The sequence below is a fragment of the Magnusiomyces paraingens genome (genome assembly GCF_902498895.1).
Source record: "Magnusiomyces paraingens strain CBS 517.90 genome assembly, contig: contig3, whole genome shotgun sequence".
Classification (NCBI taxonomy): domain Eukaryota; kingdom Fungi; phylum Ascomycota; class Dipodascomycetes; order Dipodascales; family Dipodascaceae; genus Magnusiomyces; species Magnusiomyces paraingens.
The window spans coordinates 1,506,596-1,530,516 of NW_022474069.1; the positions used below are offsets into that span (position 1 = coordinate 1,506,596).

The 23,921-nt window shown below is 30.7% G+C and overlaps 4 protein-coding genes across 4 annotated transcripts; 3 read left to right on the top strand and 1 right to left on the bottom strand.

Annotated features, from left to right (window-relative positions):
* Positions 1 to 5,663: 5,663 nt before the first annotated feature.
* SAPINGB_P003780 (uncharacterized protein) lies at positions 5,664 to 8,017 on the top strand (the record flags this gene model as incomplete). The annotated part of the gene is made up of 2 exons (XM_031998495.1): positions 5,664 to 7,055; positions 7,139 to 8,017. The coding sequence occupies 2 exons, from the start codon at positions 5,664 to 5,666 to the stop codon at positions 8,015 to 8,017; spliced, it is 2,271 nt and encodes a 756-aa protein (XP_031854386.1).
* Positions 8,018 to 14,879: 6,862 nt separating this feature from the next.
* Positions 14,880 to 16,789, top strand: SAPINGB_P003781 (uncharacterized protein; the record flags this gene model as incomplete). The annotated part of the gene is made up of 2 exons (XM_031998496.1): positions 14,880 to 14,913; positions 15,294 to 16,789. The coding sequence occupies 2 exons, from the start codon at positions 14,880 to 14,882 to the stop codon at positions 16,787 to 16,789; spliced, it is 1,530 nt and encodes a 509-aa protein (XP_031854387.1).
* A 384-nt stretch (positions 16,790 to 17,173) lies between these two features.
* Positions 17,174 to 18,961, bottom strand: SAPINGB_P003782 (uncharacterized protein; the record flags this gene model as incomplete). Its single annotated transcript, XM_031998497.1, has 1 exon — positions 17,174 to 18,961. The coding sequence occupies one exon, from the start codon at positions 18,959 to 18,961 to the stop codon at positions 17,174 to 17,176; it is 1,788 nt and encodes a 595-aa protein (XP_031854388.1).
* Positions 18,962 to 19,367: 406 nt separating this feature from the next.
* SAPINGB_P003783 (uncharacterized protein) lies at positions 19,368 to 21,926 on the top strand (the record flags this gene model as incomplete). Its single annotated transcript, XM_031998498.1, has 2 exons — positions 19,368 to 19,401; positions 19,474 to 21,926. The coding sequence occupies 2 exons, from the start codon at positions 19,368 to 19,370 to the stop codon at positions 21,924 to 21,926; spliced, it is 2,487 nt and encodes an 828-aa protein (XP_031854389.1).
* Between the last annotated feature and the right edge of the window lie 1,995 nt (positions 21,927 to 23,921).

Here is a 23,921-nt window from a genome sequence, read left to right on the forward strand (position 1 = left end):
TATAAAATACATATTGAATTACCTTTTAATGTCATCCCTTCATTTACTTTGTATTTTTTTTTTTTTTTTTTTTGAAAGATGAGCAGGAAGGGTTTTATTTTTTTTTTTATCTTTCTCCTTTTTTTTATTTATTTATTTATTTATTTATTTTTTTTCAAAAAAAAAAGGCTAGTTTCAGGGGCATTATTAGGAGGCATGGAAAAAAAAAAAAAATTGAAATCAGGGAGGCTTTAAGGCAACGCCATCCCATACTATGTCATATCAGACATATATGTATTAAGAATTACGATAGTTTTTTTTTTTTTTTTTTTTGAGCATTAAAGAAAAATTAAAATATTAGTAAAAATATATATATATATAGAAAAAAGAAAAAATAGAAACTGAAGTTCTTTTTTTTTTTGCTTTAACATTTTGAAATAAAAAAAAAGCGTTTTTTTTTTTGTAATATATATATTTTCATATTTTAAAATGTTAAATGAAGATCTAATTATGATCTTAAATAAGCTTAATGATTTCTCTCGTTTTTTATTTTTTTTTATTTTTTTTATTTTTATATTTCCCCTTCATTTTTTCTCATTTCGGATGACTGCTGATTTTCATTTTTTTTTTTTTTATATAATAAAGCTTTATTATATAATTATGTCTAAACACTCAGGCTTACGGAAGTTATGTAGGCGCAGCTTAGTTTGCGTTCCAATTTCTTTATTTCTTTAAATATAAATATAAATATAAATATATTATTGTTCTTACTAAGAAAGAAGCCAAGAAGAAGAATCTTACAAAAGTTGGGCAAAAAAACTAAAAAACCTCGGCTTTGAACAAAAAATCCCGGTTAAATGGGCTTTTTTTTTTTTTTTTTGAATAAAAGAAAAAATATGCTTAACTAACTTGAAATTTGATGATAACACTTGAATAATTATAAAAAGATAGTTATAATTTGATTTTGATATTATATATATATAATATACATATAAAGCAAAATAAAAATGAAAATAAAAGACATTTTCATTCCTTTCTCTTTCTAATTCTCTTTGATCCTTTTTCTAATCTTTTTCTCCTGAAACTTTTTTTTTTTTTCCCTCCCAAATCAAAGGTAGGTAGGCTATGTGTATAAACAATTTATTTATTCTACGATAAGAAAAAGTAGCAGCCGTGGGGGAAGGGAAGGAAGGAAGAGGAATTTATGAGAAAAGTGAAAAAGAAAATGCAATAGAAAAGAAATTGCCTGATTTGGATTTAATCAAGAATCTGTTTTTCATTTTCATTTTTATTTGAAAAAATATAAATCTTTGTTGATATCTATATATACTTAATAGAATATATATAGTAGACTATGAGCATAAGATAGGTTGATATGAGATGTATTGTTTTTTTTTTTTTTTTTTTTTAACTTCATCCATTTTTAATTCTGTGAGATCATTTATCTTGTGTTTGTCGTCATTGTCGTTAACCGTAATAGTGGTTGCTTAAATATATATATATTTTTAATTTTTATTTGTATTTTGAGAAAAGAATGGAAAAAAAAAAAAAAAAAATAAAAATAAAAAAAACAAAGTTGGATACCATCATTTATTTTTATTTTAAAATTAGATATTCTTACAACAATGTGTATTTTTTTTTTTTTTTCACACTCAATGGGGGAATGAAAAAGACTCGAAATTTTTCACTTTGATTGACAACCAGCTGGGCTTTTTCCTTTTTTTTTTTTTCTTCCTTTTTATTTTCTCTCTATATATATATAAATACTTTGGGCGTATATATATACAATGTTTTGGTTATGATCAGATCATGATCATTTATAAGGATTAATGGTGGTGGTACTAATTATTAGTTTATTATCCTAAGCCAATCGGGGAAATTAAAAGCAAAAAAAATATGAAACATTCCGGAGTTGTTAATGATGATGATGATGATGATGATGATTGTGTTAAAAAAATGAAGAAGTGGAGTTATTTTAACATTATTTAAAATAATAATGACAATGTAGAAAAGACCTGGTTATTATATTTTAATAACATCATTTTGACCATCAAAATAGACCACTCTAAAACAACAAGCAATCCATTGCAAGTAAAATAAAAGACTTCAACAACTAAAATAAAAATAATAAAAATAAAAAAAATAAAGCCATCTTCAATCACAAGTTTTAATCTTCCGCCTGTTCCTCCCTCTCCTCAAAAGAAAACCATCATTTATTTTAAAAATACGCCTTCTTCTTCTTAGCGTCTTTAATCTTTTTCGTTTTTCTATTTTTTCTATTTTTTTTCCATTAGTCAAAAAAAAAAAAAAAAAAAACCTAATCCACTAATTGACGTTATTAAGTCCAGGAATATATCCAAGACCATAAAAGTTTGAAAAAAAAAAAGGCGATGGGGGACTTTTTCGGTCTTTTACTTTGTTATTAAATAATTATTTAATAAATATATATAAATATATAAATATATAAATATATAAATATAAATATATAAATAAATATTTTAAGTACGTACCTCAAACATCCACTTACGCACTACAAACACGTGTGACGCGTCAAACAATTTTACCTTAAAAATATTATTTCAGGTGAAATTTCCCGAAACGCGTTCTTTGTAAGTCTAAACAGGCAATCAAATATGATAGATGCTGATATTAAACAAATCGACGCGCGTGCTTTGATTTTTTTCGTGTCGCTCAGAGCAACAGAACCTATCAAAAGATTGGAAATAAAAAACCATAGCAACAATCCAGATAGAAAAAAAATAAAATAAAATAAAGAACAAAAGAAAGAAAAGAAAAAGCTCGTGAAAAGTACTTTTGAAGCTGCTGATTTATGGTGGCTTTTTTTTTTTCAAATGCTGCTCCTACTGCTGCTGCTGTGCAACAAGCTCAATATGAAAAAAAAAACCAAGTCATAACCATTTCACGTGGGTCCTGTCATCTGATTTGACAGGATGGGTCTTAAAGCAATCTTTTTTTTATTTTATTTTATTTTATTTTTTTTCAAGAGAGTTACAAAATAAGTCTCTTATAAAAGATTGAAATTTTTCAAAAATTTTTTCAAATTATTAATATCAAAAAAAAAAAAAAAAAAAAAAAAGTATTTTTATGGATAAAAATTAGATATATTCAATATCAACATTTAAAAAAAAAAAAAAAGACTACCACCAGTAAGAATGTAATTTAAAAGTTTTTTTTTTTAATTGACTCTAGACAAATTCTTTTCTCAGACCTAAAATAAAATAATAAAATAATAAAATAATAAAATAATAAAATAATAAAATAATAAAATAATAAAATAATAAAATAATAAAATAATAAAATAATAAAATAATAAAATAAAAAATAAAAAATAAAAAAGGCATGCAATCCCGATTATAAAAATATTAATACTAACTATTTGGAACCCACCCTGAGGTCCTTATCAGCTAATACTTTTTGGACTAAAACAAAACAAAACAAAACAAAACAAAAAAAAATAAAAAATAAAAAATATAAATAAAAAAATAAAGAGACATGGTTAGTATATATGTTGCTCCGATACATTGTTGCAGCAGCAGCATACAGGTAGTAGCCATGACTGGAAGTAAGAGCCGCAACCATTCGGACCAAAACCTTTCATATAAAACCCGACAATATTTTTTAACAATTTTATTTTATCTTATTTTATTTTATTTTATTTTATTTTAACATTGGCAGTAATATCTCGCTTCCTATGGATCACATTTTTGGAACCGCTTCTTTGTTTTGCCTTTAATATTTTAATAAATTATAACAAAAAAAAATAAATAAAATAAAAAAAAAAAAAACTAAAAATAAAATGCAGCCATGCAATACTATTGGCATGCAAATATTTGGATGGGAATTACTTGTAATATATCGGTAATATGCGATTGACATTAACCATATCATCATCACTATCATCATCACCATCACCTTCATCATGCACATAATGCATCGTCTACATTTGTATCTTTTATCACCAGCTTTATATAAACGGAGTGTTTTTCATCCCTTCAAAACATTGGAATTAAAAAGAATTGAAATCTCTTTTGTTTTTTTTTATTGTTATTTCTACTACTTTACTACGGCCGTTGTTTTTTTTTTATGTTAGAAAAGCTTAATAACGTTCAAAATAAAGAAAAGAAATTGTCTGTTAAAAAAAAAAAAGAAAAAAAATATTCCAATTTTTCTCTTTGTGTAAAATGAAAATATCGTTAAGTCACTTTTTTTTTTTTGGTCCTTTAAAAATTTCTCTATTCTAAAAGATTGGTTGCTATATATTAAACAAGTCCTCATCAAACAAAGCAACTTTCAAGTCTTGTCAAGGAGCCGGCTTAAACTTTTTCATTATTCATGACACAAAGATTGGTAAAAAAATATAATTATTTCTTCTTCTTCTTCTTCTTCTTCTTTTTTTTTTTTTTTTTTCATATATTTTCATCTCTTAAAAGCTCGCCATTTTTTTTTTTTATTTCTTCTTCAGAAGTTTCTTTAACCGGATATTAAAAAAAAAAAATAGTAGACAAAATGTAGAATAAAAGCAAAAAAAAAAAAAAAATAACCATTTAATTTCTTGGACTGAAGTTGGTATACTTTTTCAGATTTAGAAAAAAAAAAAATAAAAAACCTCCATTAAAATCATCCGAGAAAAAAAAACAGAACAAGATATATATATTTTTGTTATTCTTTGCTCGGGTCAAAAGTAATGAATAAAATGATACACTTCTGCCTCAGTCATAGTTTAAGCATCAGTCCTTTAAACAAACAAAAAAAAAACAAAAAATATATATTTACTTTTCAAAAAGGGTCTTTTATTTTGTACAGTTTTTTTTTTCATACACTGTATTTATAAACCCTAGTATACATGGCTTCGTTTGAAACGTCCCAATTCGTAATAGCTAAACAGAGCCATGTTTTGTTTTTTTCTTAGATTTTGGTACAAATGTAAATAATATTAATATTAAAAATATATAATAATATATAATAATAATAACTGAATAAACCACAAGACCCAGAATATAGGATATATGGAGGTGAAAAAAAAAATAAAAAATAAAAAATAAAATAAAAATGAAACAGACTTGAAAAGATTTGTGAATTTGAAAGAAAGAAAGAAAGTAAAAACAAAATTATCGAATTTCGTTATAATGAATATTGTCTGAAGATAAAAAAAAAAAATTACTCTGGTAAGCTTACATTAAGACTTTTTTTTTTTATTTTCAAAGATTTAAAAAAAATGGAGAGTTAATATGCAGATAAAAAAAAAAATGCAAAAATTTTTTTGGTTTTTTTTTTATAATTTACAGAAAATATATCAAAGATAGTATGAACCAGTTATGGGGGGCTTAAAAATAGAGCTAAATAAAAAGGGAGGGAAAAAAAAAATAAAAAAAAAAGATAAGAAAAAAAAAAAATTTCTCAAAGGGTTTTTATGTCTAGTTAGTTCTCCATAAAATGACGACATTAAATTTTTTTTTTTTTTTTTAATAAATCCCAAGTTTTTTAATTTAAAAATCAAATAAGTTTTGAAGATGATTTTTTATTTATTTATTTCTTTAATAAAATAAAAAATAAAAAATAAAAAATAAAACTGAGCATGTGCCTTTTGTTTATTCTTTCTATATATTAGATTAAGATACCCTTCTACAAATGTCACCAAGTATTACTACTGTGAAGAGCTTTGCATGGCTTTTACCGGTGAATACACAAATTTAGACGCATGCCGGATTTGTTCAAAGAAAAAATCTGAATCGTCTTACTTTTATCATTTAAGTCCCCGTATTTCCATTGCTAAGCTTTTTGAAAACAAGGTTCTAGCTAAAATTATGAGATTTTTGCCCCGACGCTCACCACACACTGACAAATTACGAGATGTTTTTGATGGCGAAAATTATAAAGCATTGTCCAACGAGGTGATTAAATGCCGTGACGGACCCGGTAGTGAGTTCCACCCCCAACCTGATGGTGTCAAACATTTTGAGCATTCTGATGACTCGATACAGCTGGTTCTATCTATAAACAGCGATATAACCAATGTTCTTTCTTTTGGTCACAAGGAAGTAATTGTTTTCACAGCCACTATTCACAATCTTCCTTTAAGCATTCGTTCATCGCGTCGTTTCATTTTGCCTTTGATGTCCATTCCAAAAATTAAAAGGAAGAATGCATTTGGCCAAGACACTGACTTTGGTTCCGTTCTCGTGCCTATTGTTGAAGATCTCAAGGACCTTGGTATGCAAGGTATGAAAGTCTACGACGCATATACTCAATCTGAAATAACTGTTCGGTGCATTTGCCCATATTTTTCTGGTGACATTCCTGATGTCAATAACATCTCTGGGTATTGTTCCCATAACGCTACAATGCCCTGTCGGTTTTGCAAATTGCTTAGAATTTCTAAAAGCCTGACAACCTTCTTGTTCATGAACCCTGGTCGAAATCCAAATGTCCCAAGAGACCGAACATGGTTTGAATCTATTGTCACAAAATTTCGTGATTTTTTCCTTTTTTCCAAAAAGGTCTTGACAGAAGAAGAAAAGGCACAACCAGAAATCAAGCAAGAAATTGCACAACATTTGCAAGACCAAAAAAATCTTTCTTCTCGTGAAGGTATTCGGTTTTACTCCCCCATTTTTGATCTTTTTTCTACTGTTCCTCCCTTTTGTTTCCCTCTCGATGCAATGCACTTATTTCTAGAAAACGCTTGTAAGAGCATGTTTTCCTACTTTTACGATGAACAGGCTCTCTCGTTACTTCCCCCAGATGACATGGCAACTCTCAAGGAAACTATTATAAAAACGAGAGCTTTTGATGGCTGGTGCAGCGAAAAGCTTGATCCTGAAAAGTTTATAGTAAATTCAACATTTGCTGGGATGAAATCAAACCAGTTCCTAGCTTTGTTGGACCTATTCCCTATTCTCTACATGGAAATCAAAGCAAGCCGTGAAGCATTATTGGTTTTTCTGTTTTTAAGTACTATTTGCAAGGCTTTACTGGCTCAGGAAATTGACTCTGGCTTTCTTCCTTCCTATGACAATATGATCAGAATGACTGTTTTTCTCTATGAGACGGTTTTTGTTGGCGCCAACACCGATAATGGGAAATATATGCCAACATTAACATTCATTCGCTTACGCATTTAACGGAAATGATTAAACAGACAGGTCCCATTCGTCCATTTTGGAATTTTGGCCAAGAGAGCACTTTCCAATGGCTGAGAACAAGAGTTCGAAACAAAAGACATATCCTTCTTAGTATCCAAAACCGTATTGCACGGTTTTACATTTTCAGTTGGCTGTTTCCTTCTGAACATGGTATTGTATATGGATGCAAGACTTTGCGAGGCACATCCAAGCTATACCAGGATGATAGGAAGACAGAAAAGGAAGTGGTTGACCGCTCTGTCATTGCCTTTTTGGCACGAGGGTCTTTCAAGAAACCTGGTGTTACACGCGAAAGCGTCCGAAACCAGGTCTCCTTGGAGTATTCTGGAAGTATGCATCTGGCTTCTAGAAACTCGACAATCGAAGAAGGCTCTATAGTTCTTTTATCTGCGTCAAGGGGGAACTCCTCTTTATGCTTTTTAAAAGTTGTTTCCTTTGTCACTTGTTCAGCAAAAGGCATACCACAGAGACTTGTGGTCGGCCATAGGATACCATTAGAAGATTTGCTAACCATCGACATCCCTACAGACTCGTTAGAATTTCCTTGCAATTCATCTACAGGCAAGAGAACTGCTCAGGAGAGGGAGGAGGATGAATTTTATGACAGAATCACAACTTGTTTTTATTACATTAACAAACTTCCTATGAAAAAGGGTGTTTCAACTTTCAATATTGAGCGGGTATCGCATCAAGTGTTTCTTTTGGAGAGTAGAAGGCGTGATAACAATGATGTATACACTTATTTCTTGGATAGTAACACAGCTTTTGTTCTTGGGAATAACAAGCGTCGCTTTGACAGAGTAGTTTCGATTTTCCAAAGGGAAGAAGACTTTAACAAGGACATTGCTACACTTCTAAGACGTTCAGACAAGTAAAAAGGGAAGTGTGCCGTATGGTCTCAAAAAAAAAAAAAAAAAAAAAGATAAAAAAAAGATAAAAAAAAAAAAAAATTTTTTTTTATTTATTTATTTATTTAAATTCCTAAAAATATATGTTGGATAGCTTGAATGATTTCATTAAAATTTTTTTGAAAAATGTTGACATCATTGGTAATTTTTTTTTATTTTTCATGGGCAATGAACTTTTGTTCTAAAAAAAAAAAAAAAAAAAAAAGCGGCCTCCTTCAATAGTTTCCTAATTCTAAAAACAGTTAGTTATAATTATCTTCTTCTTTTTCTTTTTTTTTTTTTCTTCTTTTTAAAAATCTATTCAAACATCTTTTTATTTATTTATTTATTTATTTATTTATTTACTTCTTAACCAACTTTTCATTTACTTTTTATATATCACTTATCATATCAGCTTCTATTTATAAATTCTGCGATAAAAAATAAATTTTTTTTTTTTTCAGGCACAAGCAACCTTAAACGCGTGCACACACGCGCAATATGACCAATAAGCTTAAATAGACATTTCACGCGCGTCACTTATTTTATTTTATTTTATTTTATTTTATTTTATTTTAATTTATTTTAATTTAATTTATTTTAATTTATTTTAATTTAATTTATTTCAAAATAAAAATATATACGCGTTTTGTTTCAAAATGATGTGCACATGTGTGGATTGTGTAATAATAAAATTTTTTTTTTTTTTTTTGTTACGATATTCACTTTATTCCGTTCACAATCATCCCTCGTGAATAGCTTAAAAACCTTAAAATTTATCCTTGAAAAAAAAAAAAAAAAAAATTTTTTTTGAAGGCTTTCTTTTAATTATGTCAAGTGCCCACTTACCAGATATAAATTTAAAAGAAAAAAAAATTTGATTTTATTTTTAAATATTTATCTTTTTTTTTTTATATTATTTATTTTTATTTTTTTGTAATTACTAAATCAATTGGCGTTAACCAGGAATCAAGGCTTTAAATTAATAAAATATAAATGAGAGAGTAAACTTTTTTCTACATTAAAAGGAAATAAATAAATAAAATATAAAAAAAAAACACCTTTTTAAAAATCAAAATGTATCAATTTTTATTTTTTTTATTTTTTTTTTACAAAAATGCTTCATTCTTTTAAAAAAGGAAATTCTCCTTTCACCATTATATAATAAGGCAATAAAAATGGGAAATCACAAAAAAATAAAAAATAAAAAATCTTTCTTTCTTTCTTTCTTTCTTTCTTTCTTTTGGTATGTGCCTTAATATTGTCACTGACTTTCAACAAAAGATAAGAATTTTTTTTTTTTTCTTTTTTAAAATATTATCAATCAATGTTTTTTTTTTTTAAAGAAAAAGTCGCTTAGATCTTCTATTCTCAATTTTTTTTTCTTTTCTCTAATTAAACTATCCGTAATATCCATTTTCTCCCTCTTTTTAAGGAACTTCCATGCTTAGTTTCAAAATAAATTATTCTAACCAAAAAATTTATTTTTAATTTTTTTTTTTTTTTAAATTATTTAAAATATATAATTATTTATAATATATCCTAATAAAAAATAATTACTATATTACGTAAAAAAAATTAAATCCTTTTTTTTTTTTTCTAGGAATATACGATATAAATATATATTAATAACTAACCCTACAAAATATTCAGAATAGCACAGCACAATGCTTGGCTAATTTTTTTTTTTTCAAAGGGTTAACTGTTCAAATATAATTTTCAAAGCAAAAAGGAATTGTCCATCCAAATTTTCAGGAATGTTAAGATAACGAGGCTAATTGATTCTAATGAATTCTAATGAATTCTAATATAATTATAAAAAAAATATATATATGAAATTCACGGCACCAATAATGAGGCTAATTAGTTATAACTATATGGCCCAAAGTCCCCTCCCCTTCTCTCTTTTTTTTTTTTTTTTTTTTTTTTTTTTGATTTTTCATTTGCAACAACAGCCACAAGCATCTTTTTTAGCTTCATCGGAAAACATTTTAAAGAAATCAGACAGGTCCCTACAAATTCTTTGTGATTGAAACATGAAAGCGAGCCGTATTATCAATATTAAAAAGAGAACGGTCAAAATTGATATTATTATTAAATATAAATAAGCAACCAGTCTTTTTTTATAGTGATATATATATATATATATATATATATATATATATATATATATATAGGTATAGGTATAGGTATGTATATATATATTTCCCTTTTTCATAAGCCTCTTTTGAAAGACGTAAACTTTGTTAATTATCAATATTCAAGTTTCATTTTTTTTCTCAAAAAGGGAATACCAACGTTCTTTGCAACTAATCTTTAGCAGTGCATTCATTAATATGACTGAAATCATCATTTTCTTCAATGTCAAGTTTTAATAGTGCAAAACACTTAGTGTATTATTAAATATCATGCTTAAGTAACCTATGTCAATTTGTACACTATTAATGGTAAGTGTACTACCACCACCACCACCACTACTACTACTACTACTACTAATTTTCCCATACTGAAGTATACCATTAGTAACTTGGATAGGTATGCTATGTAATATTGGTACAAAAAACTGACAATCAGAATCTTTTCCGGAAATATCTTTAATCCGACCGGAAATCTTCTTGAAAATACCGCGAATTTTGTCTTCATGATTGTCATTCTTTTTATTTAATTTTATTTAATTTTTTTTGTTCTTGTCTTTTACTTTAATCAATTAAATGAAATTGGGCCAATATTAAACAGTTTAAACACTAAAAAAAAAAAAAAAAAAAAAAAAAATAAGACTTATTTTTTAGCGAGCACTAATATAAAACACAATCTTCTTCTTTTTAATCCAATTTCTAAAATAATCAGCCGCCTTTTAAATGTTGAAAAAAAATAAAATAAAAAAAAACAATAACAATCCATTCTTTTGCTTTGATATTTGAAAATAGAAGCGGTTCAAATAAAAGTTTCAACCATAAATGAGACACTTTTCAGAGACAATTATATTTTTATTTTATTTTATTTTATTTTTTTTTCCCCCATATGAACTGAATTTTCCTTAATCTCTTTCTGTTTCCAAAATGACAAAATGATAAAAAAAGAAAAAAAAAATCAATTCAAATAAGCATATCTTGAAAACAAAATTTACCACAAGAACCAAAAAATAATTCACTTGAGGGGTTCGTTGCGACAGTGATGATGAAAAAAAATAAAAACAAAGTTTATTCATAATATCTATACATATGCCGCCGCCATCAGCTCCATCATCACATTGTAGTTATTCCACTAGGCACCAGGAACAAGCAACCATGTTTATTTATTTAATTTTTTTTTTCTTCTTCTTCTTTCAGAATCACAATATGATTCATCTAAATAATTAATCGCATGAGAAACCTGATTTAAACTGATTCACATTGAACACGATGAACTGAAAATAAGATAAAAAATAAATAAAATCAAACTGATATAAGATTATCAGGCAAAAGATGGATCTATAAGCTTTATTTTATTTTATTTTATTTTTTTAATTTTTTTTTTTGATATTTTATCATTGATATTTTTAATGGTATTATTTTATGGAAGTTATTTTATAAAACTTCCAATGATATTAAGAGATCAAGAATTAAGAGTTTCCATGCAACCACAGTTTACTTTTTTATTATTATATAGTAAAAGTTTCATTTTTTTTTTTTTTATATTAATGAAGAATTGTCAACAAACTAGAAGGAAAGAAAAAGCATTTCATCTGATTCAATTAAATTAACGTGCATATCGATATTGATATTGTCATATTGAAAATGAATAATTTATTGCTTAAAGATTTAATAAGGGAATAATAATAATAATCATAACAAGAAGGTTTCATTTCGGCTAGAGCGGGCTACTAAACAGTTTTGTTTTATTGGCAATTAATACAGAAAAAAAAAACTTTCCACATCATTTTTCTTTTATTTGCTGAATTTTTTTTTCTTTATTATTAAATTCTGATTCAGATCTCTTTTTTTAATTTTTTTTTTTCTTTCAATGTTTCATTTTGGATACCCGTGAACAAATTACAGTATTCGCAACGATTTTTTTTTTTTTTTTTTTTTTTTTTATTTGGATAATTCGTGATATGTTTTTAGGTATGTAAAGTAATTCACGGAAACCGGAGCAATATGTAAAAAAAAAAAAAAAAAAAAAAAGAGGTATCCATATTAACGAGAGAATTTCAAACAGATGACAATAAATTTGATGTATGGTGGCTGAGAAGAGGCACAGGGTATTTTTCTGATTTAAGACTGAGGATACAAACTGATAAATTTTTTAAAAAGGAATTTTGATATACATCACTTGATATGAATCTTTACAAAATAATGTATAACCTTTCATATGACCATTTTGGGTATCAATGTATTAACCATTAAATAAATACATGGTAATGGTATGGACATGAGATTTAAAGAAGAAACAATTAAGAGGTGTTTGATAATATACCATTTAATTTTTTTTTGTTAACTTCTTGTGTTATATGAAGGGTAAGGGTTGGAGATATATTAAAAAAAAAAGATTACCAAGCATGTATAATCATTGACTTCAGGTGCCACTACTAAATCTAAATCTAGGTAGTGATTGATGGAATATTGTTTTTTTTAAAAGTGAATTAAATGATTTTGATATATCCTTGTAGTTAGATCTTTTCATGTTAACCATTTAAATTTTTTTTTTTTTTTTTCGCATAACAATTACTATTGATGCAAATCAATAATTTTGTAAAAAAAAACTTAGATCTTTGAATACTTTGACAATATGCATATTTATGCCAGTTTATACCATGGTATTACTACAGTTCTTGATAATTTTTGTTTTTAATTATTATAGTATTAGAAACAAATACATTTATTGATTCCAAGTGAAAAAAACTATTTTATAAGAGCACAAGTGAATAAGATAACGACTTTTGGCTTATTGTATTTTGGATTAAATTTATATAGTACCCTTTTTGTTTTTGATTTTGTTTTTGATTTTGTTTTTGATTTTTTCCCCATTATTAGTTTAGCTATTCAGAATTTTGATAAAAGTTCAGAGTGTCTATTAAAATTGTATTATTTATTTTCAAAGATCAGCTCAAGTTCAAATTCTCAAAGAAAAAGCTCAAACACTGGGGTAATCATCCTAATATGGAATAAAACCATTTCTTAAGTTCAATTGACTTGGAACGTTGGTTAACTTCAACTAGAATTGATTTTCAAGAACCAATTAAACATATAATTTTTCCAGAGGGTATAATTACTTCATTGTTTTTCATCAACAATGAGTATATTTGATTAACTATGAATACAATGCTTTTTTTTTTTTTTTTTTTTTTTTTCCCATGCATTTAATATAGGTATTTTGTTTTTTTTATTAAAATTCACTAATCTGCTAAACATAATAAATACGTGTTTAAATAAATCTATTTGTATAGATATAACGGGATAGGATTTGCTTGAGTCTGATATTTTTTCATAGAATTTGTTTGTTTTAAAATTAATGAGATTTTAACAATTGGGTATAATCTGTATAGTTTAAGGACAATGGTTTATTTTGATGAAAGTTTATTATTATTTATGAGAATAAAAGGGTATTTTGTTAAAGAAAAGAAAAGAAAAAAAATTATGAAAGATCGAAGGACATTTTTTTTTTTTATTTTTTTATTTATGGAGTACGGTGAAATATAATAATTATTTTCTTATCAGGCTAAATATATGTTTTAATATTACTAAACATTACTCATCATTGACACATAATATCAGCCACACTGTGTCCTTTTTTTTTTTTTTTTTTTTTTTTTTTTGCTGCTGCTGCTGCTGCTGCTGCTGCTGCTTATAACAGAATTGGCTGCTGCCTTAACAGCTGGCTGCTTTAACAGCTGGCTGCCACTGCTGCTGCTGCTTTTGCTGCCTCTGAAAATGTTTGGCTGCCTCTGCCTTTTTTTATTTTTACAACAGCAGCAGTAGCAGCAGCATTAAATAAATCACCACGCACAACAACAAACAACAATAACAGGCGCAGCATTAACAACAACAACAATTACAATAGTCATATATATATATATAAGAATAATAAGAATAATAAGAATAAGAATAAGAAAAAAAATAATCAATGAATTAATTTCAATTGTAATATTAAAAAAACTATTTTTTTTTTCACAATATTTAGAAACTTAGTTTTACATAAATCAATTACAATAATGCTTTTTTTTTTTTTTTTGTATTTCTTAATGCTGATAGAAGTAGACTTTTTATATATTTTCAATTATTTATTAGGTGATGGTGATGGTGGCTGCAGCAGCGGCAGCATTAAAAATCCTCTTCATTTTGGTTGCATTATTGTATGTGTGTGTGTGTGTGTAATTGAACATTTTGGTGGATTTTTTTTTTAATTTTTATTTTTATGTAATTTACCACCTTTTTTTTTTTTTTTTTTTTTTTTTTTCACCGTCATAATCATAATAATCATCACCACCACCAAATTATCACCAAAAAAAAAAAAGGTTCTTTACTTCCTACTTTTTCCTCCTTCTTTTTTTACCTCCCTCCCTTCCTTCTTTCTGTTTGTAAAAATAAAATAACAAAAAAAAAAGTCCAGTTTTTGCATTCATCTCGCGTTATTTATTTATTTATATATATATATATATATACTCCAGTCCTACATTAATTCACAATTTCCAGCACTTAAAATCTTAACTCTCTGTGTCTTTTTTGTAGTCTTAATTTATACTATATATATATAAACTTCACCTTTCCCAACTATTCAAAAACTTATCTTCTAATTCTTTACTTCACAACTCAATCACACGCGCACTTTTCACACACACACACACACACACACATAGTCATCAACATTCACAATGGCTTCTGCTCGTCTCTCTGATAAAGAACTTTGTATGTTGCTTATATCATTTTACTACCATCATTCTTTCTAGAAACCTGTCAATACAAATATTGTCTATATATATATATATATATATATATATCTGACTGGTGGCTTAAAAGACGCCTTGAAAAAAAACTCAACTCAAAAAAAAAATCAACCACCATCAATTATACCCCCAAATATATATATATATATATATATATCTTCTTGTAAAATCATTCAAGAACCTTTCTATAACTTATTCCAACTTTAATTGGTTTTTTTTAAATATACCCATAATTATGTTACTGCTTCAATTGGACAGACTTTAATTTACAGGTTCAGCAAAAAAAAAAAAAAACACACCAAGACCAAAATAACATTCATTACTAACATTGTTCTCTTCTAGTCGAACTTAACGCAAAAGCCGTCACCCAGGGCTTCAACATTGCCCCCCGTCTCGATTACAACACTGTCGGTGGTGTCAACGGTCCCCTCGTTATTCTCGAAAATGTCAAATTCCCCCGTTTCAATGAAATTGTCAACCTGACGCTCCCTGACGGCTCCACTCGTGCTGGTCAAGTCCTTGAAGTCCGTGGTGACCGTGCCATTGTCCAAGTCTTTGAGGGTACTTCCGGTATCGATGTCAAGAAGACCCACGTCGAGTTCACTGGCCAGAACCTTAAAATCCCCGTCTCTGAAGACGTTTTGGGCCGTATCTTTGACGGTTCTGGTAGACCCATTGACAATGGTCCCAAGGTCCTTGCCGAAGATTACCTCGACATTAACGGTTCTCCCATCAACCCTTACTCCCGTATTTATCCCGAGGAAATGATTTCCACCGGTATCTCCGCCATTGATACCATGAACTCCATTGCCCGTGGCCAAAAAATTCCCATTTTCTCTGCCTCTGGTCTCCCACACAATGAAATTGCCGCCCAGATTTGTCGTCAGGCCGGCCTTGTCCGTCCCACCAAGGACGTCCACGATGGCCACGAGGAAAACTTCTCCATCGTTTTCGCCGCCATGGGTGTCAATCTTGAAACCTCCCGCTTTTTCAAGCAGGATTTCGAGGAGAATGGCTCCCTTGAACGTGTCTCTCTTTTCCTTAACTTGGCCAATGACCCTACCATTGAACGTATCATTACTCCTCGTCTCGCTCTTACCACCGCTGAGTACCTTGCTTACCAGACTGAACGCCACGTCCTCACCATCTTGACCGATATGACCTCGTACGCTGATGCTCTTCGTGAGGTTTCTGCTGCCCGTGAAGAAGTCCCAGGTCGCCGTGGTTACCCCGGTTACATGTACACGGATTTGTCCACCATTTACGAGCGTGCTGGTCGTGTTGAGGGCCGTAATGGTTCCATTACCCAGATTCCTATTCTGACCATGCCTAACGATGATATTACCCATCCTATTCCCGATTTGACTGGTTACATTACCGAGGGTCAGATCTTTGTTGACCGTCCATTACACAACCGTGGTATCTACCCCCCAATTAACGTCTTGCCCTCTCTCTCTCGTCTCATGAAATCTGCCATTGGTGAGGGTATGACTCGTAAGGACCACGGTGATGTGTCTAACCAGCTTTACGCCAAATACGCTATTGGTCGTGATGCTGCTGCCATGAAGGCTGTCGTTGGTGAGGAAGCTCTTTCCAATGAAGATAAGCTTTCTCTCGAGTTTTTGGAGAAGTTTGAAAACACCTTCATTGCCCAGGGCGCCTACGAAGACAGAACTATCTTTGAGTCCCTTGACCAGGCTTGGTCGCTTCTCCGCATTTACCCCAAGGAGTACCTCAACCGTATTTCCCCCAAGATTCTTGAGGAGTTTTACGAGCGTGAGCGATCGACCAAGGATACCGTTGACGGCACCCCTGAAGAGAATTTGATTGACGCTTAATCCCTTTATTTTTTTTTTGTTATTTTCGGATGTGATTTTGAAACAAAAAAAAAAAAAAGAGACTTGTGATGATGAAAGAAGAAGGACTTGAATGAACTTTAAAGAATGAAAAAAAAAAAAAAAAAATTTTTTTTTGTCAATCTTATTTTTTTTTGTTTACCAATTGTTTTAATTCCCTTTTTCAGATTTATCTCACTTTCATTTTTTGTCGTCTTGTTATATCCAAACCTTTCATTCTTTTTTTCTTCTTTCTCTCTTGTATTCCTTTGTTGCTTTAATATATATAAATAAATAATTATTAAAAAACCATATATTTCTTTCAAATATTAAGAAATCAAAAAATAAAAAAAAAAAAAATCATTTTAAATATCTTAAATATTTTATTTAAATTACATAGCGATACAAGAGTCCCTGCTTGCCGCTCACAAACAAACTCCCATCCCGTGCACTAAACTGCGCATCTGCTGGTGCTGCTGCATCAAACCCAGCCAAAAATGTTACATTTTCAAGCGATGCAAACTCTTTCTTATCGCCAGTTTCCTCCAAACTTGCCCAAGGAACAACTACACTCGACAATGGTGTCGTAATTGCAACTCCTTCACTACCTACTGCCAATGCAGTCACAGTTGCAGTTGCAGAAGCGCAAACCTGTGTTAATGCAACTTTACCCAACGACTCCCGAGTTAAAGACCCCAAATCCCATCCCCCCACACGACCATCACTCGTACCAGTAACCAGTTTCCACAAAGTATCACTCGTACCACTGCAAGTCACCACGGCACTCGTCAGCTTAACTCCTGGCGGGGTCACAGGGCCCACAGTCGTAATATGTGCACGAGAATATAAATCATAAGCTGAAATATAAGCATTGTCAAGCACCGGATGATGATGTACCACAATTACGGCTTTACCTCTTGTTTCGTAGTCAAACAAGTGATCCTTTTCTTCTTGTTCTGTGGCTGGCTGCATGAATGCTGGAAGCGCGCTGGTGGGCACAATCAGCACCTTATCGACAACCGAATCTACTGAAGGCCCCGTCACAGGAGAAGCAGGTGTAGGAGGGCTAGGAATTTTAATTGCAAAAGTGTGTACTAGTTCCCCGGACCCTGTTTCCCAGAGCCGCACGGTACCATCCGCTCCTCCTGCCGAAACAAAATTTCTCCCCGTAAGTGGAGCAGTAGCGTCCTCTGTAACTTCTGTGGGTAAAACCACCAGCGCCAAATCTGTGACAGGACTTGCGTGTCCGCGGAATGTGCGAGGATTGGATCCATCCACGGCACTCCACAGCTTGATTTGCATGTCACGACCCGCTGACAAAACAACTTCACCAGAGGGGAAAAACAGTACCTTGGAAACAGATAACAAATGACCTGGCTCAAGGATTCTGCGCGGACGCAAAGTTTGCGCATTAATAATGGTGCGTGGTTCATGGCGAAGTGTTGTTTTAGAAGAAGGTAATGGCTGAATGGAGCCAATGAGAAGCTTACCGCGGTCGTCACCACTTGCGTATAGTTCACCGTGGGGGCTTAATGCAAGTGCAGTGTTATCTTCAGCATTGGATCGCAAAGCACGGTAAAGAGATTGTGACAGGTCCGAGAGCAAAACTTCTGCTCGATATTTTTCAATGACTGGTTCAAAAACTGTTGTGTATTTCGGCCTCAGGGTCCCAACCTCGTCCTCCAAATGTATTTCTTCTTCGTCAGTGGTATTGAGCAAGGCTCCGGCAGAAACCAGGGGGATTTCGCGAGCTAGGGGGAATGCAATGGTATAAACAGTAGTCAATGGTGGAGCGGAACCTTTACTCACTAGTTGCGAGAGATCAAGCTTAATGGTTGGAGATGAAATATTCAAAGAAGGTTCCCATGTCAAGGAGATCGGAGGTAATAGATCATCGCCACCGTCCCAAATTGGCGTGATTCCCTTTGATTTGACTGAATTTTCTGCTTCTAATTGGATATCATTATCATTATTATTATTGTTTTGTTTAGAAACTGTGATGGTATAATGGAAAGACTTTGCCTCTGCAGTTTCACCATTTTCTGGGAATGCTAAATATACGCTGAGCCAAAAGGATTCGGAATATGAGCCAGCTGTAGAGGTAGAGTGGTGATGCTGGACCTCGTGGATTGCATCAATTGCTGTATCTTCAACTTGGATACTAACGATTGGCATTGTTTTATGACTTAGTAATTTTTTTTTTTTTGGGTAGAGAGAGTGTGGCGAGTATTGAGAGAGTTTTTTTATTTTTATTTTTTTTTTTTTCAATAGTTGAAATGAATCACATGGGCTGTTTTTAATAATAACCACCACCCAGTTCACCACCATCACCGTTAAGGCCTTAGGAAAGATGAAATATTTGGTGACACCAAATTTGTGTTACATTTAGTTATTATTTTGTAACAAATATATAATCTTTTTTTTTTTTTTTTTTTTTTTTTTTCCCGAATAATTCCCCTTTTTAACATTCAATTGCAAAAAGTAAACAAACGAAAACATCTCGATCGGATCCTTTTAATTAAACATAAACAAAAAGACCGATCCCAGGCATCAAAAAAAAAAAAAGTAAAGGGCCACAAGAATGCCATGGCCTTTTGACGAAACTACACGAAAAGGTATGTGTTTGTGAGATATTATTGATAATTAAACTCTGAATCTAAAGACGCGTTTTTCTAACCCTTTCATAGATTACACTGTAGGCGACAATGATGGCGATTTTTCCATGGTTGCTGATCAGCTCAAGAATGAGATTCTAACACCGCTAAGCAACAAATCTTCTAAAAACAAACAAAATCTTCAAGCACCTCATGCTCCTCAGCGCCAAAGTACTAATTCTCTTCCACCGCTTCATTTCGATGCAATTCCACCCAAACAACAACAACAATCTCTTTATCCAAAGTTTAACCAACCTCATCTGCAACAATCTACGATACCAGAACCTGTGACACCGCTGCGGACTTTTACTCAAAATGCTTACGACGATCCTATTGGAATCATGAAAACACCGGGAACCGCAGGACGTAATAAGAATGTGTCTTTTGCTCCCGATCGAGGTGGTGGTGGTAATGGACAAATTGGGGGTGGATTTTCCAACGGTGGTATCCTTGGAGGGTTTGGCATGAACAATACTACAAATCATAACAACAATCACATTAACATTGATACTACTACTACTACTACTACTACTACTAATCATAATAATAATAATAATAATAATAATAATAATAATAATAATAATAATAATAATAATAATAATAATAATAATAATAACAACAACAATATCAACAATTTCAATAACCACATTATAGATTTATCCAAAGCAGCACCATTATACCAAGCTACCCCTAAGAACGCGCCATTACCTCCATCATCATCGGATATCTTAGGAATTAGACAAAAACTTAACTTTGGAGGAGACCGCGTGCAGGATCCGCGACGGCCGATTGCTATGCAAAAGAAACCAACACCTTCATATCCGCTTGGTAGGTTTTACTATGGCAATGTGAATGGCACAGGAAATGGTCATCAATATGGTAGTAGCAACAATAATGATCATCTTAATAACTTAAATAATAACAATTTCAACAAATTTAATGACATTCGCAATACCAACAATACCAACAATACCAACAATAATAATTATAATAACTATAACAACAACATTAACAATGATAATAACAACGACGGCGATAAATCAATATTTGACACAACCACAGGAAGTGCTAGTAGATTCATGGTTTCGTTGTTACCGGCTGGATTCCCAGGTAAACTTCCATCGAAAAGAACAGTACGTGCGAAAGAACGTCAAGATGCACTTGAACGACTAAAGAACGAAGAACAACAAAACAAGCAACAACCACAACCACTACAACAACCACAACCACAACCACAGCAACAACATCAGCATCAATACACCCAGATACAAGAAAAGGAAAATACGCGACCTACAAGCTCATCAACAGGAATTAACCCTCTCACGCGGTACTTTGGCAACTATAATAGTACGAATCCCCAAAAGAGCAAAAAAATGATCAGTAGAGAGACACAAACTTCGTTTGTGCAGGAAGAAAATAAACAGGAAATCACCTCTGAAAAACTTGCACAAATGAATGAACAGTCCAACAAAATGGCATTGATTGAACAACTTTTAATGCGAAACACTAGTGACTTGCGAGCTTTTGTTCTTTCTGAAAATACGCGTGAGGGAGAAAAACAGAAAGAAAAAAGCAAATCTTCAGCACGAATTTCAGAGCTTGAGCGAGATTTAGAGATTTGCGCCCAATATCTTCAAGAAATGATTGTTGAGCGAGATAATGCGGCTGAATGGGGGTACCAAAAGGACGAAGAATATAATGAATTGAAGCATAAACTTGCTCGACAAATGAAGATCAACACTCGACTGATGAGGCGAATGGCAGATGCTGGGATCTCGATGGATGAGCGTGGAGAAATTCAGTTGAATGCCCAAGGTGTCAAGGACGAAAACTTGGTGCTGATACAAGAACTTGACGAAAGAGACAAGGAGATTGATGGTCTGAGGAAGCAAGTGGAGGAGTTGAAGAGGTCACAAAGAGAAATGTTTATTGAGCGGCAAGAACATGAGGGGTTGATTGAGGAGCTGCAGCGGCAAGTTTATGAGAGTGAGAGCAACGGTAAAAGTAATAATAAAGATAATAAGGACGATGAGGGGAAGTTGATAATTTTACATTTTCAAGAATGTGCAGTGATTTTGGAACATCTTTCTCAAGTTGAGCGCACAGAGGTGGTCAAGTACATTTACCGCAGCAACAAGTATTTGCGTGATATTGAGAGGCATCTTGAGCGGCAAGCTGTTATGGAGACTGGAACAACGACCACAAGGAGGAATATAAGTGAGGAAAGGGAGGCATTAGAGCAGGCTTTAATGAGAACAACACGGCGGATCAAAAGCCGGCTTGAGCGGCTTGTTGAGTTGATAAAATTGGGAAAGAAGAAACAACAAGGAATAGGCCAAGGAATAAGTCAAGGAAGAAGTCAAGAAACCAATAACCTGAATGGAAAAACAGTGATTGACTTTGGGGATATAGTGAGGGAGTTTAAAATGATTTCAGATGAGTTGTGGGATGTATATACTCAAGCTACGGGACTCAAGATTAGTTGAGCATATGGGGATGATTGTAGATGTTATGAAGAGGTTTTTATAGACATTTTTTTTTTTTAAACAAAAGCAAATCTAATACTGGTTAAAATTATTTTTTAAAAAAATAATGAAAAATAATGAATATTTTTAAAAAAAATGATGATAGTTTATGATTGAGTTTGAATGGAGGAACGAAGACGGGCTAATGAAACTACTTTTTTTTTTTTTTTTTTTGAGCGATTGCGGAAAAAGGGTGAATGCGCCACTAAAAATTTAAGCAAGAGGTGCAGAAAAGAAAAAATACGGGTAGGAATACACATTTTATTTTGGGCCAATAATAATTCAAAGATGCATCAGTATAGTGTGACTTTTTTTTTTTTTATTAAGGGCACGAGTTAGACATCATTTTGATTTAGGCAGAAGAGGATAAAAATATTGAGAAAAAAATGAATTAATTTAATTTAAATAATTAGGTATTAATTTAAGCATATCCATAATGAAACAAAAAAAGAGAACATATAGCATGTTTATAAATTTTTATGTAGTTGATAATAAAGGGTACCAGAAACAAAATGTTAAAGATGAGAGATTGAGCACTTGTACAATTTGAAAGTTTCATTTTTATTTATATTTATATACATGCTTTTCCAACGATTGATTACATGGTTTATAGATGATTAAATCAATAAACAGAAAAAAAAAACAAAGAAATCCAAAAAAGATAAACACATGGCTTATTATTTTTTTTTTTTTTTTGGATTTTTTTTTCTTAGATTTATTTTAATAAAAGTAACAAAAAAATACAAAAAGCAATGAAGGCGTTTTAATATATTTAAAAGATCGTTTTACTTTTTTTTTTTAATTTGATACTAGATAATTGCAAAATAATGAGGTTTTATTTTTGGTGACGACGAAATTCCATTGATTTTTGACGATGAAAAAAAAAAGACGAGGGATTACGAGGTAGATAATACCAGAAAGTGGTATATTAACAATAGAAGAAGAAAATAAGATAAACAAAAAAAAGAGAGTTGAAAGCAAGAAAATTTTACAATTAAAGATAACTTTTTGAAGTAACTGACGTGTCTTGCAGTAGAATAAGAGATCCGAAAAGGAAGAGGAAGATATTATAATAAATAAGAGAGGGAAGTCATCGTGCTTAATATCAGAAATGAGCTATAAAGAAATGCTATTGATCAAAACAAAACAAATAATAAAAATGGATAACTGGTTGTCATGAGAATGAAAATGAGAATGAAAATTGAAATGAAAATGAGAATGAAAACAAAAGAAATGAATGCAGCGTAAACAAATAGGATTCACAATGGTGTAAGCATTTTGATACATCATAAAAATCAAAAGAATAACAAAATTAGATAATATTTTGAAGTAAATGGAAAGCTTCTGCTAATTGTATTAATAGTAATTATTATTATTGTTATTTTAGAACATGATACGTATTGAAAAACTAGAAGATACAAGAAAGAACAAAAAAAAAGGCCGTTTTAATAGAAGATATACCAATTAAGCACAATAAGAAAGAGCAAAAGTAAAAAGGAAAGAGAAAGAGTAAAATGATTTTGATTTCATAAATATGGAGAATAGTTTTACAGAGATTTGCTTAACAAGTAAGAGTGGAGATTGATGAGATAAGATCAACTGGTAATATTATTAATTTTTTTTTTTGGGAAAATTACTATCTAGCACACATTTGTACAAAAAAAGCTACAGGCTTCTAAATACTACGGGTGATGGTGTAATGTAATTTGATTGTAAGCCTATGAAAGTAAGAAAGAAAAGGAAAGCAGTAGGTATTTTGTTAATATTTAGTATATACGCGGGCATTTTTTTTTGATTGACAAGCAGAATAAGCCTAATTTAATTGAAAAAAATGAGTCATATGATTAGAAATTGATCATTTAGAAGAAAGAAAAAAAAAAGAAGGAAACAGAAAGAATATTTCTAGAATAAAAACTAATAAACAAAAAAGCTGTTTGGATAAAAGAGGTAAAAATG